General features: G+C 41.7%; 1 protein-coding gene across 1 annotated transcript in view; it reads right to left on the minus strand.

The window, feature by feature from the left end:
- The window catches only part of TRIP11 (thyroid hormone receptor interactor 11), a 1664886-nt gene that overhangs the window by 1457653 nt on the left and 188432 nt on the right, over window positions 1-18801 (minus strand). The window contains exon 3 of the mRNA XM_044073627.1: window positions 4812-4922. Within this exon, the coding sequence (XP_043929562.1) occupies window positions 4812-4922 (111 nt within the window). The remainder of the gene's footprint in view (window positions 1-4811; window positions 4923-18801) is intronic.

Genomic DNA, 18801 nt, shown 5'->3' on the forward strand with positions numbered 1-18801 from the left:
AAGCCAGCAGTAACTGTTTTTCGGATGTTAGAAATGCCATCTGGATTGTGGTGTTTAGAAGAGCACCCAGAAAAGTTATCTGTTGTGAGGGTGTCAAATTTGACTTTATGTTTACAGAGAAACCCAAGAACTTGAGGAGGTTCTGAACAAATTCTAGATGCTGGAGTAAGACATCCTTGCTGTCTGCCTGAATTAGACAATCGTCCAGATAAGGGCACATTTGAATTCCCTTGAGTCTGCAGTAAGCTACTACTGGAGCCAGGCATTTGGTGAAGACCCTGGGCGCAGTAGACAATCCAAAGGGCAGTGCAGAGAATTGAAAGTGCCTCGCTCCGGCCTTGAACCTGAGGTATTTTCTGCGTTCCTGCCTGATGGGAATGTGTAAATATGCCTCCTTTAAATCCAGAGTTACCATCCAAGCATCTTCGGACAGCATTGGAAGTAGCTGCTGGAGAGTAAGCATCTTGAATTTTGGAATTTCTAGAAAGGTGTTCAAGACTGACAGATCCAGAATGGGTCTCCATGAGTTTTGCTTCCTGGGGACTAGAAAGAGCCTTGAGTAAAAACCTTGTCCCATCTCTGAAAGTGGAACCAGTTCTATGGCTTTCATAGCCAAAAGAGCTTCCACCTGGTTTAAGGCCTCTGTCCATTGATGTTTTGGAAGGTCTGGCCATCCGTTTGGCCTTGGCAGGGTATGAAAATGGAATTTGTAATCTCTTAGAACCACATCCAGAACCCACTTGTCTTGGGTTATACGAGTCCAATTTTGATAAAAAAGAGAGAGTTTTCCTCCGAAAGGGGCTTCCAGGCAAGAAGTTCCTGCAGCCCAAAAGAGGGAGTCAATGAGTTTGTTTCCTATGAGTTTGTGACCTGTCCTCTCCTCCCCTAGGGGTGGAAGCAGTCCACTGTCTTGGTCTATAAGAACCTTGTGTTTGAGTCCTTCCTCTGGAGCGTCTATATCTACCTCTCTGAGGCCTATCTGAAGTGGGAAAGGACCAATTTTTAGAAGGCCAATTTCTGCTAAATCTTGGTGGCTGTACTTGTAAGAAATCTTTAACTGTTTGCATGGATTTCGCCTTATCCTCCATCTTTTTAATCACTTCTTCAGCTTTTGATCCAAACAAGACATTATGCTGAACAGGAGCATCCAATAATTTAGCTTTCACTTGTTCTGGCAAATTTTGTTCCTTTAGCCATGCATGCCTTCTAATGACTGTGCCGGAGGCAGCAGCCCTACAAGAAGCCTCCAAGGCATCAAATCCACAGTGTAAACCATGCTTTCCAACTTGCTCAGTGGCATGCAATAAGTCATGTAATTCCTTATCTGCACAGGCAGAAATGGAAGTAAGCTTTTGTTTTAAAACAGACAAGAGGAATTGCTGGTATTTCAGCATATGAAACTGACAGTTTAAAGTCCTGATGGACAAAGTAGCAGAAGTGTACACTTTTTTGCCCCATCTTTCTAAAGATCTACAGTCCTTTTCAGTGGGAATGGGATTTTTGGCAGAAGCGGCCTTAACTCCCTTAGGGCCCTGAGAAATGGTTTCAGGGTCAGCAGAAGGGTTCTTGTATAAAAACTGGTGGGAATCAGGAACCCTGTAATAGCTATCTGGCTTGACAGGAGCAGGAGGAAAAGAATCGGGGGTTAAATTAGCCTCCGAGAAAGCATCATCCACAATAACCAAAACAGGAGGAATAGCCAGGGGTCTATGTTGGGGGAGAAGAAGAAAATCCCTTAGTCTTTTCTTAGATTCTGAATACTCCTGTCCTTCCCAGTGGAAATGTTCCCTCATTTCATGCAAAAGTTTCCCCAAAAGAGAAATCCTCAGGGGGAGAAGCTGAAGGAATGGATTCCTCAGCATCAGAATCCTTTGGAAATGTTCCCTCATTTCATGCAAAAGTTTCCCCAAAAGAGAAATCCTCAGGGGGAGAAGCTGAAGGAATGGATTCCTCAGCATCAGAATCCTCATAAGGAGGGAAAGAATATTCCTGGTCAGAAGAGGAAACTGAAGAAACAGAAGCCTGATCAGAGGAATCATAATAAACCTCTTGCCTTGGCCTTTTATCTGGAGGGGGATGTGAACCCCTAATCATAGTAAGTAAATCCTCCGCCATCTTGAGTAACTGTTTCTGTGACTTGGGAGCCGGTTCAGAAGAGGCCTGTGTTACAGTCTTTGATTTAGGAGTCGTCTTTGCCTTTGTCTTTGGCTTTGCCTTTATTGTAAGCTGAGTAGGCCTGAAAACCCCTTCGGAAGCCGGTACCTGCACAGCGGCTCCGGACCCATCCCAAGGAGCATAGTCCAAAGGTCCTGCAATAGAGATATTTAAAGACCTTGTTGGCTCCTCATGAGAGTCCGTTTAGGCCATCGGTTCTGAAATGGCCGACGACAGGGGCTGCAAAAGCGCCTCACTGACGACGGCCAAACCTGAAGCTGGCTCCGCTTGTGTGCTATCATCAGATTTGGACCTCGGAGGCCTGTCTTTATCCTTGCGACGTTTGTGAACTCCGGTAGCCGGAACCGTATCCGATGACATTTTGTAGTTAAAGCACCTACCGAAGTAATGAAAAGCAAAATCGTACCTTCGTTTAATTGTATGTTGATTGAATCTAGCACAAAACCGACAACTAGCGATGTCGTGGTCAGGGCCTAAGCAAGGAATACAGTAAGAATGAAAATCCTTATGAGGCATTTACTTCCCACATGAAATGCAATTATTAACTTTTTCTGACATCGGACTGGAGCAAGAAAAGGTTTCCCCAACAGGGTACTTAGCTTTGAGTGGAGAAGAAAGTCTTCGGACTGAAATTTATCAGAAAAAATCGTCAGGAGTCAGCCGACCGGCACTTGCGAACTGCTATCACCGCACGGCAAGAAAGACTGGAGAAAATGGCGTCGGCTGTCAGCTTTGTACTCCTGGCGCTCTGACGTCAGGGAGCAGTGATGAACAGCCGACGCCGGACCCAGAGTTTGGGATTCTGGCCGACCGAGGACTGCCTGCAGGCAGGGGAGAACCCTACAGTCATGACTGCAACAGTGAAACACGATGAACATCAGCATCCCTAAAACAAAGAGCACAGATGAGTTCAGGGAGGGGATCAGAGCAGAAGACTCAAAAGCCGATCAGACACCAAAGAAGTCATGAGAGACCGCTCCAATGAAGGTACAGAAGGGCTCAGTATATGGCCTCAGCTCCACTACTCTCACAGTTAAATACGTCAGATCACCTCAACACCTCGAATGCTAAACCAGGTCCTGTGGTCAACACAAACAGAACAGATCTCGTGTCAGGATATATCCAAAACCACTGGTGCCAAAATCCACACTTGAGAAGTAGCTAGAAAAGGTGGGATACAGCCAGCCATATACACCTTCGAAGAGGTGGGATACATCCAGCCATATATACCTTTGGAGCTCAAGGATTAAATGACAATGTGGAAGCTGGTCGAAAAGGGATCCTGCACAGTTCTCTTTCAGATGAAATCTTGCTTAAGAACATCTTGGGTAAATTGTCCTGAATCATAATCAGCTCAGACAGTTTTGAAGCCAATGAAGACACTGCATTAGCATCAAAGCTGAAGCCACTTCTGATCGGAGGATTTTTGGAGCTGAAGACAGCTGCGATTCCTCTGGGTGCCTTTCATTGGATTTAAACTCCTTGGATCTACACTTCTCTGAAGACCTTCTGACCTTAAAAGCCCCTTAACTACAAGCTTGTTTCTGCAGTCTGACAAATACTCTGAGCCTGGGGGCTTTTATATGTGGAGCAATCTGTTGACAAATGGTCCACAGATAAGCACATTAGGCACAGATCACGGGCACCTTCAGGCGGGATTTTTTTTTGCCCACATTTTTGGCATTTCCCAAAACTTTTCTCCGTGCCCATGTTGAAGAAGCAGTTTTTTTGAGGCACTCAATGCTCAATCCAATAGTCTGACAAAGATAGCCAGACACTAGGGAAAAAACATTTTCTACCTTTACTAACTACTAGTATAAATAAGTTTAACAGTTATTTTAGCAGAGAAATAGCTTTACAAAGGCAACAATGAGAATAGGCCCAATACTAAAACAAACGTAAGAAAAAAAACTAAATAACAAAGAAAAGTTAGCAATAAGGATGCAAGGAACAAGAAATTATCAATATCAAATAACTAGAAATTATCAAATAGAAGCATTTAGCTGAATGCCAGGATCGAATCAATCTCGGTTCACTTTAGCAGCAAATGAGATCTGAGGTAACTTTGTGCTTTAGAGCATAAGGGGAAAAGATTTCCTAAAAATTGTCACCAGTTTGGAGCACTAACTTTTGCCCAGTCAGATCTGACAACTGGCTCGAGGACCCATAAGTCAGAATGTCAGACTGGGCTGACTGAATGAACAGGACTCTAAATAGTATTTGTATGCCAAAAGAGCTGCCAATGTAGATGCAATGTAAAGAAAAAAAATGGATGGGACATCTTGCTTCAACTCAAAATCAAAAAGCAAAAACTGCACTAACATTACTGGCACTGCTGTACTGCTAAGACATTTAGTTAGACATATGCATGGTGGTAATTAACTTACAGGCACACACATGCATGACACACACACACACACACACACGCTCCTTAACTAGTTTGTTGTTCTCTAGTTTCTGACACAGCATTGATTCTCTTACACATGCTGCCAGCTCTACAGCCAATGAACCAAGACTTTTATTTAATGTATTTATTTATTTTATTTAGAGGTCTGAGATGTAATTCTGATGACACAGATAACTGCTGCATAAGCTACATCTGTTAAGTGAAGAATTATTTTCAGTGTTTCACCAACCTCTTTTTGTGCAAGCTGATTTCTGTACTCGGATGACTGCTGCTTTATCTGTAGCTCTGAAGCTTCATGTTTCTCCTCAAGATCTGCATAAAATTTCTTCTGTCTCTCATACTAAAGAAAAAAAGTTTAAGGTAAAAAAAAAAACCTCTAAATTTAAACAAAAAGAATCCAAGCAAAAACATCTCCAATGGTCACATGTTAAAATAATTAATCTTTTATTCTGTAAGCATATAAGGCCTCATTTTCAAAAGGGGCTGAGAGAATTTGAAACAAACCTAACTCCATAAACATTCTGTGCAGGTACACTGCAAGGAATGCCATGATCTTCATTAGTAACTATGTTCTCAAACCAGAGAATTCCTTGCACTCCACCACAGCCAACACGGACTGCCACGTGTAACAAACCGAAACAGAACGACACATTAGTTGTTGTCTAGTCAAACTGTATCAGGTGTGCCAAAAGAAACTTACAACATGGTATATTTGGCAAGCAAGCTTATAAAGACTTGGTCATGACTGTCTACTTGCATTAAACTCTCTAGGCATAAGTAATGTGTCTTTGGTTCCTTTTTACAAGCTATTCTACTCAAGTCATCCTGCTAAAAATGACCACAGGGTCATCTAAGACAGATGGATGGACAGATAAATTAACTCACCGCACTTTGCTAATTAAATCAAACGACTTGGGCCTTGCCCAAGTAACATTCACAAAATGTGCTTTATGTACTACAGTACTTAAAAAGGTTATCTCATCCCTCAGACATCCATCTATCCAGAACATGAGATTCAAGCGCAAGCTACCCTTGTTATGTAAGCACAGCTTTCCACGACTGTCTCACTAGTGCTGCTGATAGACAAAGTAACAGACAAACGTGTACAGGTACTTCCCAGTCAAATTCAGTCAGCAGGTAATGAAGGAAGATTATTCAACCTGGAGGCAATGTAACAAATTTTCAAATAGTTCCACTGAAGGACCTAACTTCCGTCTTCTCCCAAATATGAGGTAGCTACTTGACATTGAAAGGCCCTTCCTCCCCAGTGAACTTTCTCATGAAGACGATAAAGATTCCTGCAATAATAAAGCTACACATCCCACTGAAGGGAACAAGAAAGAAGTTAGCACACACACTTGAGACTGAAAATATTACAGAAGGTCCAAGAAAAGCTACTCTTGTTTCTCTGTGAAAGTCACATCTGGTAACATGTACAGCAGCCCTAAAGAGACACACCTGAAAACAAAGAGCAGCTTGCAAAAGGCTTACATTCTATAAGTTACAGCCACAACTGGTGGGGCATAGGCTTTTAACAGCAGACTGACCACTACCACCAATCTGGTCTCCCAGGTGAGAAAGTTAAACTTACAGCTTCTTTACAACGGCTTATCCACTATCCTTCCTGTATGGCACAAACAAGAATGCAAGATCTAACAACACGTCTTTAGTATTAAGAGCTTTTTATTTCATTTATTTGTTTGCTTGTTGACTGGACACTAATCCTACTCAACTATTTTCAGGTTTAGCCCAAGGTTGTTACAAAGGCAAAAGCACTGCAGGTTTACACATGGTTGTATTTTACAATGCGAGTAACGACAAAGGCATTTACTGTCAGTTACGTCAACGTATTACAACACAACCACACCTGGCAAGTTTAAGCAGATAAATGCTTGAACCCCACTGGGCTTGAACCCAATTCTCCTTTCCATTTGGAAATTGTAGCACTGTTTGACCGGCAAGGGTTTGAACTCTTGGAACTTATGTGTAAACACTATGTGTTTGCAGTTGAGGCTTTGACTGAGACAGTTGGGGAACTTGATAAGAAAATAAAGCTTAACATAGAGTTTGCTCACTATAAGTACGAATACAATCGTATTTTTACCAGCATTGATATATTTTTGAACAAACTGAAACATAATAAGGTGAAGAAACTCGATAGGGATTTAAAGGCTTACCAGGATGGGGTAGCCTACCCTAAACCTTCTATTTCCCAAACTAGTTTCAAAGTCAATAGTACTGGTCGTGCTGGACGTGAGAACAACAACGACCAAGTTCCAGGTTACAATAATCAGGTTTTTAGCGATGTACTACCTCAAAATGGGGCAAGTGAATTTACTTACAGTGACGCTGTGTCTAATCAGACGAGTAGTACATCTGGTCACTACAACCTGAGATCTAACAACCAAAATTTTTTAGGGGGGAGACAGAAACAGCAACAACCAGTTCAACCGAACCAAAAAAGGAAACAGAAGAACAACTGAACTGTAAAGTGGTAGGTTTACCACTTGGAGTCAACAGTGAAAGTCTGCCGAATGACTTAGTCTTATTTAACATTAGTGAACCTAGTGTCTTACCAGTTTTTGACGGAGACTTGACTGATGTACCTCTTGACTGTTCTGTTACTACTAACGCCACTATTACTGTGGTTGATGAGGATGTAATTAGTAAAGTTCCAACGTTTCTAGTTAATGATAAGGGTGATTTTACTGTGTATAACTTTTCTAATGTGACTATTCCATCTGAGGTTGTTGAACTCCTGTCTAAAGGCAACACCTATGTTCCACCTAGGAAATTGGATATAGTTAAAACTATTATCGACCTAAAGTTATTTACTAGGAAGCTTAACTTTAGGGTTATGTTTGGTGAAGACCCTCAAAGGGAAACTAGTCAGTTTCACATCCCTAGTACATTTAACCCACCACTTAACCCTTTGATTAAAACTTTCGAACAATTCTGTGAACTGGATTTTCGAAATTTAGTTAATTCTGTTTCCCTTGACACCTTTAACACATATCAACCTAGTGTTATGCGATCAGAAAGGGATAGCTTGGATTTCATTAAATTGAATAATTTAAGAGTATGTAAGCCTGATAAAGGAGGAGGTGTAGTGGTGTTTGAACAACTAGATTATGTTAATAGGATGGAGACTTTACTTAATACAGAGTCTTATGACACAAGTTCCCGATCTGAGATTAATACAGCATATAACAGGATTAAGAACGTGATTGAAGACCTGTATATCGAGGATAAAATCACCCGTGATTTGTACAACTTTATGGTCACCGCCTTTCCAAGGTTTCCTAGCCTTTTTGGGATCCCCAAGATCCACAAATGCATAGAAAATCCACCTATGCGTCCTTTAGTGGATAGTAGGGGTTCCCCCACTTATCCCTGTGCAAAGGTGGTTGACCGTATCTTACAAAAGTACCTTGTTGGTTTAAAACAAATCTGTAAGGACTCCTGGACATTTCTAGGTAACATCAATATATTAGAATACAATCCAAATTACAATTTTTTAACTATAGATGTTAAGGATTTGTATACTTGTATTCCCCACACTATAGCTATAGATTGGGTAGGAGAAATGTTGAGACTCTTAGACAGTCCTAATGATGACATCTTACTTGTAGGTGATTTACTGGAGTTGATTTTGAAAAATAACTTTTTTGTGTTTGATGGTGACTTCTACCTTCAAAGAGTAGGGGTGGCAATGGGCTCCCCATGTGGGGCCAGTGTGGCCAACATGGTGATGGCCTATTGGGAACATCAGTTTGTATTTAACAACAACTTATTTAAAGATAACATCATATTTTACACCCGCTTTTTGGATGACATTTTTATTCTGTTGGATGGTAACGCTTCAGAAGCTGAACTATTGGTTGAATACTTTAATTCGACGACTTCATTTCTTGAATTTACATTTAACTTTAATGTTTCGGTTATTGATTATTTAGACATCTCTTTGACTAAAGATACTTTGTCAAGTAGATTTGTCTCATCAATTCACAGAAAGAAAACCTACTGTAACTCCATGTTACATTACACGAGTTGTCACCCCTACCACCAAAAACGTGCTATCATCAAAGGACAGTTAGTCCGAGCAGCACGTATTACAACATTGGATGATGTTTTTGACCAGGAATGTTTATTTATCAAAGAAATGTTTCAGTCTAGAGGGTATCCCTTACACCTTATTAGTGAATTAGTTCACGAGGTAACTCATAAACGTCACACCTTGGTTTATGTTCCCTTATTGTCTAATGGGTCCACTGGGTCATCTATCACTACTTTGCCTCCCAGCCTTGTTGTTGACCAGGACTTAGATAACCATTTACGACCAGATAGATTTAACTCTGCTTTCATTACCAATTATTGTATTAATAGTTCTGCCTGTTTCAGGATTCTTAGGAAAAATTGGGACATCTTTAAAGGTGACATTGACGTCTTTTCTAAAGTGGGGGATCAACCCGTAGTGATCTATAGAAAAGGTAGAAATCTTAAAAGCTACTGTGAAGGACTCAGATCTAACCCTGTTAGGACTCCTGGCATGTATAAATGCCAAGCTTGTAACTACTGTGGTTTTATCTTAGAATCCAACAGAATTTCAGTGAACAACTTTGTGTATAACTTAAAGTTTAGGAACAACTGCAACTCCAAGATGGTTGTTTACCTGGCTTTGTGTCAGTTTTGCCCAGCGTTTTACGTGGGCAAGACTGAAAGAAAGCTACGGGAACGCGTATATGAACATCTTTACGCTATTAGGAAACACAAACTTGAAAATGCCCTAGCGAAACATGTTAATCTATTTCCTGGTCATACTTTTAAATTTATTGTTATTGATCAAGTGCCCACTAACTCAAGAGGTGGCCCAGATGCTTTAAAACTTGAAGAGTTAGAACTTTCCTGGCAGATTAGGTTTAACGCTTACCATCAGCCTGGTTTAAATGATGGCTGTGTTATAAGTAGCATATTAAAACTTAAAAGTTTAAATCGCTAGTTAACTTTATTAATAAATAGAATGAAGTTAGATTTTGAATTTTATTCATAATTTTTTTTCTTCTTCTTTTTTTCTTTATTAAAAAAACTTTTTTGTAGTTAGAGTAAAACTGATTTTATACCATAGTTAAGTTGTGTTCATAGTTCTAGTATTAGACTAGTTGATGTGATGACAGAAATTATTTGTATTTCTGTGTGTTTAAATGAATTTCATTTGCTTTTTTAAGGGGGTGGTGTGTTCGTTATTAGTTTTCATTTTAACTAATGTATCCTACTTGTTGATTGGTTAATGCACTTGTCTTATTATGTATTTAAATGTGACCTGAATTGTAAAATTTTGTCTGATGAAGTTTATGATCTAACATAAACGAAAAGCGCTTCATTTTATTACTGAGGTCTTGTGTGTGCCTTCTTCCTTCTGTTCCAGTATTTTGTGTTTAACGGGCATAGGCTTTTAACAGCAGACTGACCACTACCACCAATCTGGTCTCCCAGGTGAGAAAGTTAAACTTACAGCTTCTTTACAACGGCTTATCCACTATCCTTCCTGTATGGCACAAACAAGAATGCAAGATCTAACAACACGTCTTTAGTATTAAGAGCTTTTTATTTCATTTATTTGTTTGCTTGTTGACTGGACACTAATCCTACTCAACTATTTTCAGGTTTAGCCCAAGGTTGTTACAAAGGCAAAAGCACTGCAGGTTTACACATGGTTGTATTTTACAATGCGAGTAACGACAAAGGCATTTACTGTCAGTTACGTCAACGTATTACAACACAACCACACCTGGCAAGTTTAAGCAGATAAATGCTGATACAACAGTGTTAGTTATAACCTTAGGGTAGAGAAGTAAAAGTGATACTGAAGGGAGACAGTGAAAGACTCCGAGGAGAAGAGGGGGAATAGCAGTATTTAAGAGAGGCAGAAACTGAGGGAAGGCAGAGACAAAAGAAAAAAAAAGTTCAGAAGAGAGAGCAGAAGTCAAGGGATTGTTTAGGACTGCATTACAAACTGCAGGATAGAAGTGAATTACAATGGCGTGTTTCAGTTTAACTAACACCTTTACTGCAGACCTTTTTGCATTTTATGTTTTTGACCAGGCACTGCTTTAATTTGGGATGAAATTTTGGGTAAACGGGTAAAGATTTTACATGTGTTAGAATGGATCAAAGATTTTATGAGCAAATCTACAGAATGCATGCTCTGTGGAATGATTACAGAATGCATGATCACGTGGAATATGAAGTTAGACCTAGATGGAGAGGGCTCTAAAGCTGCATGGTGTGATCTAGCTGAAACCCTACCTACAAAGAAAGGAAATGAGTTTAGGTTGAGAAGTTTGTAGACTACTACAGCCATCACGATGGCTTCATTGCATACTACAGTCATCAGACTTTTCCAAGTAGAGGCAATGCTTTCTTTATGCAGAGTGAGTTATGAAGTAGTAAATGTTTGTGGTAATGCTCTCTTTGTGGAGAGAGGGTTGTGATGCCCGTGCACTGGCCCAGCAATCAAGGAGCCTCAATCCTCACCACTAACACCAGTGAGGGGCGTCCACATTGGGAAGAATAACAAATACACATACAGTAAAGTACAATTTCCCTTAAGAACACACAGTGGATCAGTCAGTCTGGGGCTGGTTTCTCCCTTTCTCTCCAAATCCCCAATAAGACTCCCTACTGGCACAGCAATACAGTCCAGATCTCAGCCTAGTGGTCAAGTGAAAATCTCCAGCACACTCTCTGCCCAACCAGTGCTTCGTGTCCCTGCCAAAGTAGCTGACACACACACACTTCGAGATATGAGTTGTATACAAACACACAGACACTCCTGGGGAAGGCTGGCACTGGTTCTCAAGCTATGCCACTTCTGCCTAGACTATACTGTAGTACCACTTGCCACCAACCACAAACATCGGCTACTAATAAGGCCCTTATCAAAGGGTGTCCAGTTATTACTGTGCAATATTTATTACTGTGCAATATTATCCAATTAGCAGTGACCAGAACCTTTCTAAGGCTTATTGGAGTGGCTTGGCCAGTATCACTATATACATGCAATGTACTCTAGAGCTTAAATTATCTCTACACAAAACAGCCACAGTTCAAAGGTTTAAAAATATTTAATAAGAAAAACACAAAACAATACTTCTTACTACACAGTGCTAGTCGAGAGTTCAGATACAAGAAAATGCTCAAAATAATATTGTAGAATAGTTCTAACATCAATGCAGTAAAACTAGTCTAATCTTCCTATTTCCTAGCTATTTCTAAAGACAGACACTAAAGTCTAAGATCCTTACAAACAGACCACAGGCAGAGTTGCTGGGGAGTTGGATGTTCTCAAGACAAATGCAAAATACTCTCTCACTGTCTCTAAAAGTCCTTTAAATTGATAATACATCCTGCCGACTCATTTTAGATTACATCATTAACAATTCTTTGGTTCCCAGGCTGACAAACTCTACATTTACATTTCTTAGTAAGCTTGCACCTGGTCTGGAAACACAGCAATAAACAACACTATAGATGCAAATTCAAGCAATTAACTCTGGTCTCAAAACAATAAGATGAATTCCTTCAGCCAGACATCTCAGCTCAGAGTTTTGAGATCAAACAATTATGGAATGCTTGACTTAGCTTTCCTCCAGCAGAGAGCAATGTTGTTACATTTTTGAAGTTCAACATCCAATACAATTTTCTTACTAAGCCTGTGGCTTATATTAATATTTACAAATGACAGAATTATCTACAAAATTCTATCTAGCTAGGCTGGCAGCCTTCACATATCGTTTACATATCTTCACTACCCCCCCCTACCCCCCCCCCCCCCGGAGAACTCGAGCTATTTTTTCAAGTAACCCTTGAGAGACATTGCTTGAGAGGGATAGATCTGAGTATACCTTCACCCATTCCCTGTCTTGAGAGCTCATCTGCGTTGGCATTGCTACTCCCACTGCAGTGCTTCACTGTCATATCATATGCTTGCAACCTTAGGCTCCATCGTAGTAACTTTTACAATTTGCTGTATGGCTCTGTTTAACCATGTTAGGGGATTGCAATCTGTCAATACAGTGAATTTTCTTCCATACAGAGAAGTCTGAAGTTTCTGCAGTGCCCAAACTATGGCTAGACATTCTTTTTCTCCAGCTGCATAGCAGGATGGAAGTAGGATTGGAGCCTACAAATGAAATAAACCACTGGGTGCTCTTCTCCCTCTGAAGAAATCTGGCCAAGTACAGCCCCCACCCCATGGTTTGAAGTATAAACCTGCACAAAACATTATTTGCTGTAATCTGGACTGGCTAACACAGGGGGTCCTCCCAAAGCTTCTTTAAGCTTCTGGAATGCCTGCTCACATGCCATGGTCCACACTACCTTATTTGGCCTGTTCTTCCTTGTCAGGTCTGTGAGGGGAGCAGCTATGGACAAACTTTCTGTAGTAACCTGCTGTCCCTAAAAAGCCCTCACATGCTTTTTGGTAACAGGTGCAGGCCATGCCCAAATGGCTTCCACTTTGACAGGTTCTGGCCTGATCTTACCACTCCCCACTCTATGTCGCAGGTAGCAGACCTCTGCCATACCCACCTGACATTTGCTGGGCTTAATGGTCAACCCTGTCCTCTGTAGTCTGCCCAGCACCTCTCTGACATGTTGCAGGTTTCATGCCCACTGAGTGGCGTAGAGCTACAGTTATCCCAATCCACAAGGGGGGATCCACCTTGGATCCCGGAAACTACCGTCCCATCAGTCTGACAAGCCTTATCTGCAAGGCCATGGAGCGTATTATCATGGAACTTATAAACAAAGACATTGGCAACCTTCAAACACTGGACCCCACCCAGTTTGGGTTTGTGAAGGGCCGATCTTGTCTCCTGAACCTGATTAACTTCTTTGAATCAGTCTCCAGAGCCATGGACAAGGGTAAGGTGGTCCACACAGCCTATCTAGACCTTGCCAAGGCCTTTGACACCATCCCCCACTCTGGAATCATAGATAAACTTACTAAGTTGGGCATTAATCCCTATGTCACCCAATGGGTTGCTAAATGGCTTACTGATAGAACCCACACTATAAAAGTAGCTGACTCCAAATCCAGCTCCAGACAAGTGACAAGTGGAGTACCTCAGGGTTAAGTCCTGGGGCCGCTCTTGTTTGGCATCTACTTCTCTGAAGTACAGGTCAACACTAAGGGACTCTGGCTAACAAAGTTTGCAGATGACTGCAAACTGGGAGCCATTATTGAATCCCTAAATGATGTGGATACTCTACAAAAGGGCCTTACAGAAACAGATGCTTGGTGCCAGAGCCATGGGCTCAAGCTCAATGCCAAGAAATGTATTGTTATCCCTTTGGGAAAAAACATGTATCCATGAATTACCATATAGGTGGCAGTACACTAAACACAGAAAGTGTGATAAGAGACTTAGGGACACAGGTGGACAGTGGTCTCACGTCGATAACCACATCGCCACAACAGTCAGGAAATCCTTCTATGTGGCACACCTCATCACGAAGGGCTTTTCATCCAGAAAAAGGAGGTCATTGTCCCACTGTACTCATCCCTCATTAGACCCATTATAGAATACAACGCCCATTTGGTATGTACCTCTCAAGACATCTGCAACAACTGGAAAGGCCTCAGAAATACCTCACTAAAAGAATCACAGGCCTAAAGCAGATGCCCTACGCTGACCGCCTTAAAAAACTCCAGCTATACTCTGTCGCATATCGTCTACTCAGAGGGATCTCTGCTTAACATACAAGGCCATGTCAAACCCAGAGCTGTTGGACATGCTACACTTAAAGAAATCCCAATCCCTCAGAGCTACACGCTCCAGGGATCTAAACCTTGTCATCACAATAAACAAAACATGCTGGAGGGATAGGTTCCTGACCCAGAGACTCCCCAGACTCTGGAATAGATTGCCCATACATGTCAAGCAGAGTGCCTCTTTGGACCTCTTCAAAAGGAACCTTGACGACTGGATGGGAGAAAGGAAATTCACCCCAGGGATCACGTCAGTCGCCCTGCTAGACAGGGGTCCAGGAAAGTAAATAATGTGGGAAGAAATAGCCATGGAATTGTTATGGCTAGGCTTGTATAGGCCCTAGGGCTGATAGCCTAGTACCAACCTATGAACCTATGAACCTATGAAGGTGCTCTTGCCAGGAATGGCTGTAAATGGCAATAGCATCTAGTTAAGCAAGGGTAAACCCTCCTGCGCCTGCTAGGATATGACCTACCAGCCTCTGTAAAGGTGCTAGGGCATTTTTCATCCCAAAGGGCATCTTTGTGAACTCATACAAGCCAAAAGGAGTCACAAAGGCTGAGTTTTCTCTAGCACTGGTAGTCAAGAGCACCTGTCAGTAACCATTGGTAAAGATCAATGGTTGTAAGATACTTAGCCCCACACAGCTGCTCAAGGGCCTCATCTGTCATAGGTATGGGGTAAGCATCTGACTCTGTGCGACTATTTATTTTCCTGTAGTCCACACAGAACCTGGTGCTGCCATCTTTCTTTGGAACCAGCACAACTGGGGAGGCTCAGGGACTGCTGGACTCCTGAATTACCCCTAGTTCCAACATCTCCTGTATCTCTCCTCCCTCAAGGTCTGTTTAACTCTCTCAGGCACCCTATAAGGGGCCTGCACCAGGAGAGTGCACCCGAGTTTCCCAGTGAACATGCCCCCAAACTCATGTAACACTGCTCGGATTTCTTGAACCTGGGTAGGACATAGCTGCTGGGACATTGCCACCCCTTCCACTGAGGTGTCAGTCCAAGCCTCACTGAGAAGATCAGTCACCAGATCTCCCTCAGACTCCTTCTGCAATCCACTGCAAATACTCAGCACAAGGGCCTCCCTATCATGGTAAGGTTTCAGCATGCTAACATGGTACAATTTGTGCCCCTGCCTCCTGCCTAGCAGTTTTACAATGTAGTTAACATCACTTACCTTTCTTACCACCTTGTATGGTCCCTCCCAAGCTGCTTGCAGCTTGTTGCCCGACAGGAATGAGAACCATTACCTACTGCCCTACAGCATACTCTCCAGCTCGAGCATTCCTGCCATATCATACCTTTTTCTGTTGGGCTTCTGCCAGGGTCTCCTGGGCCAAACCCATGAGTTCCCTCAGCCTTGTCCTGAGGTTAAGGACATATGCCACAACAGACGCCTTGTGAGGTTCACACTCACCTTCCCACTCATCACAAATTAAATCTAGATGTGCCCTCACTCTATGCCCATACAAACAACTCAAAGGGTGAAAAACCTGTGGATTCTGGGGGAACCTCTCTGTAAGCAAACAGATGGGGCAAATATTTGTCCCAGTCCCTCTTAAACTGGTCTGCAAATGCCTGTGGCATGGACTTGAGTGTAGAGTTTAAACTCTCAACAAGACCATTAGTCTGGGGATTGTAAGGGGTGGTCTTCAGGTGCTTCACCCCAGAGTACTTCCACAGACAAGCCAGCAGGTCTGACATGAAATTGGCACCTCAGTCAGTCAGTATTTATTTTGGGAAACCTACCCTGCTGAAACTCTCCTACAAAGCATTTGCCACCTTTTCTGACTCAATAGAGGACACAGCCACTGCCTCAGGGTATCTTGTAGCATAATCTACTACATTAGGATAGACTTTTTCCCTGTGGAACTTGGGGTACTCAAGAAGACCCACAATATCCATAGCTACCCTCTAAAATGGCTCCTCAATCATAGACAAAGGCACCAAAGAAGTTCTCGCCTTGTTTTCTGCCTTGCCTAGCTTTTGGCACTGTTCACAGGTCCTGCAGTACCCGGCTACATCTCTGGAAATTCCAGGCCAATAGAAATTCTGCATAATATGTCTCTTTGTACGTTTTATGCCCATATGACCTGCAAAGGGAATACCATGGGCTATGGCTAGAAGTGCCAGACGGTAGGCTCTAGGCACTACCAACTGCTGTATTCTCTAACCTTCTAGTCCTCCCTCAGGGGTCTACTCTCTACACAGTAACCCTTTGTCCCAGTATACAGATTCCCCCTCCCCTTGAAAATCAGGTCCATCATTAGCTACTTCTCTCAGGCCTTGCAATGTAGGGTCGGAGAGCGGAGCCCGTCTTACCTCACTATTTGTAACCCTCCCCTTCCACAGGAAATCTGGCATCCTCTGACAGCGATGCCTCACTGTCAGCCTGGGTACTACTACTCACCACTACCTTTGCAGTCACTCTGTCCAAGGGAACATCAGTACCCACAAGCAGCCATGGCTCACCTTCACTCTCACTGCTACAGAGTAGCTCCCTCGCTAAAGTAACCACCTCACCATTCCTGGCTGCAAGTATGCGGTCTGTCTGGGTCAGCCCCAGGCTACCAGACCCACATGCTTGTCTTGAAGCCTACACAGTACTGCCTCATCAAAATCCTTCCCCATCAGGACATCTGCAGGATGGTAGTTCGATACTCCTGTTGTCTCAAAACCTACTACCGGCATTTTGTATTTCCCCACTTACTGACTCCCTCAACTTCTGTTCCCCACCTTGCCTCCGTGAACATCTGCATGCCACATGGCCCCATTGGTTGCATTCAAAACAATTAATCCTAGGTCCTGGACATGTACCTAGACTAGTGGCCTCCCCTACTACTGGCAGATTCTGTTGGGGCAGTCTGGGCTGCCCACCTTGGGTTCCTTTAGACCCATGAGCAGTACTGGATGTCCCTTTCCTGTGCAGGAATGCCCTGCTTGCTAGGTATAGGTCTCCTTTCTTCCCCAACTCCTCTGAAGTAGCATACTGTCTAACAGCTAACCAGATCCTCATGTCCTTAGGCAAAGTGTTAAGGGCTTGTTCCCTCACCAAAAGGTCTGCCAGCCCTTCAAAAGTGGTGACCGGACATCCACTCACCCACCTATGAAAATAAGCGCTCAGTTCAGCAACATATTCACACACACTTTCATCTGCCTTGCGTCTATGCTCACAAAACTTTTTCCTATAGGTTTCAGGTGTTAGCTTAAAAAATTCTAACAAACAGTTGTTAACATCAGTACAATTAAAACAGTCAACGTCAGACATTTTGGACAAAATAGTTACAGCTTTACCATGGAGTAAGGGGGTTAGGAACCATACCCAGAGCCTTAGGTCAATATCATACTACATATGAATGAAACTATCAAAATTATCCCCTTCTGTAAACTGAGGAAGAAATTTACTGACCTTTTGTGCTTCTGGGGTCCAGTTACTCCTTTCCCCATTATCTCCATGAGTCTGAAGTTAGACATATAGGGAGAATAATTTATTGTTTTTAACACATGAAGGAATTGCAGTATTAAATAAGATTAATGATTTACTTAGTGTAAAATTATTGCTGATTATGGCTGAATACAGCTTGTAAAAAAGAATTAACACAATTCCAAAATGGTTTAATTACAATACATTCATAAATCATATGCTGCCAATCTGCTTTGATGTTCAACTTACATCTCCAGCATCCAACATTCGTTTTAAGCATTAATTCTATTTTATGCGATGTAATAAATGCTTTATGTATACATTTCCAAGAAAATACTCTCCATTTTTAAGGATGAAGTGGTTTGTTTAGAGGAATCATTTTTTTTTCATTCTCACTTGGGTAACAATTATTAAAGGATTTAAAATAGCCCCAATAATTTCCTTTACAATACTCTGTATTGTTTTTAATCATCTTTTAGTTAGAAGTCCTTTTCATGCAATATTTTGATGCATCAATATAGCTATAATCTCTATAAACTTTGGAACTTTTTTTTTTTTGTTGTTGATGGTTGCATTAAGTCTAGACTCTTCTCTACCGAGTATCTACAATTTTGAATATCTAACCACGTTTCATTATTAAATTAAATTTGAGAATGTAACTTTTCGTTATCCATCAAAGGATATAACTGCTACCAAAACATTACATTATTTTCTTTAAATGTAGTTATTGTACTTGTATTGATTGTGCTTATAATATCTTGTGTATATGCTACAGGGAATGCCAAGAACAGCCAAGCTTTATATTTTGGATTTTTCATGGGATATAAGATGAATTTATTAGTAGGTTTTTTTTGAATTTCCAAAATATAATCTTAACCAAAGAAAATTATTGGTCATCTTATGTTATGCATATATTAGACGGTTAGATTTTAAACATACTCTCTTGTATGTCTTTACATTTAGCAGTGTAATTATTTGTCCAAAAAGTAATTGTCTTTATAATAGTAGATAAG

This window comes from Protopterus annectens, chromosome 6.part0 (assembly GCF_019279795.1).
Source record: "Protopterus annectens isolate FY-2018-M chromosome 6.part0, PAN1.0, whole genome shotgun sequence".
Classification (NCBI taxonomy): Eukaryota; Metazoa; Chordata; order Ceratodontiformes; family Protopteridae; genus Protopterus; species Protopterus annectens.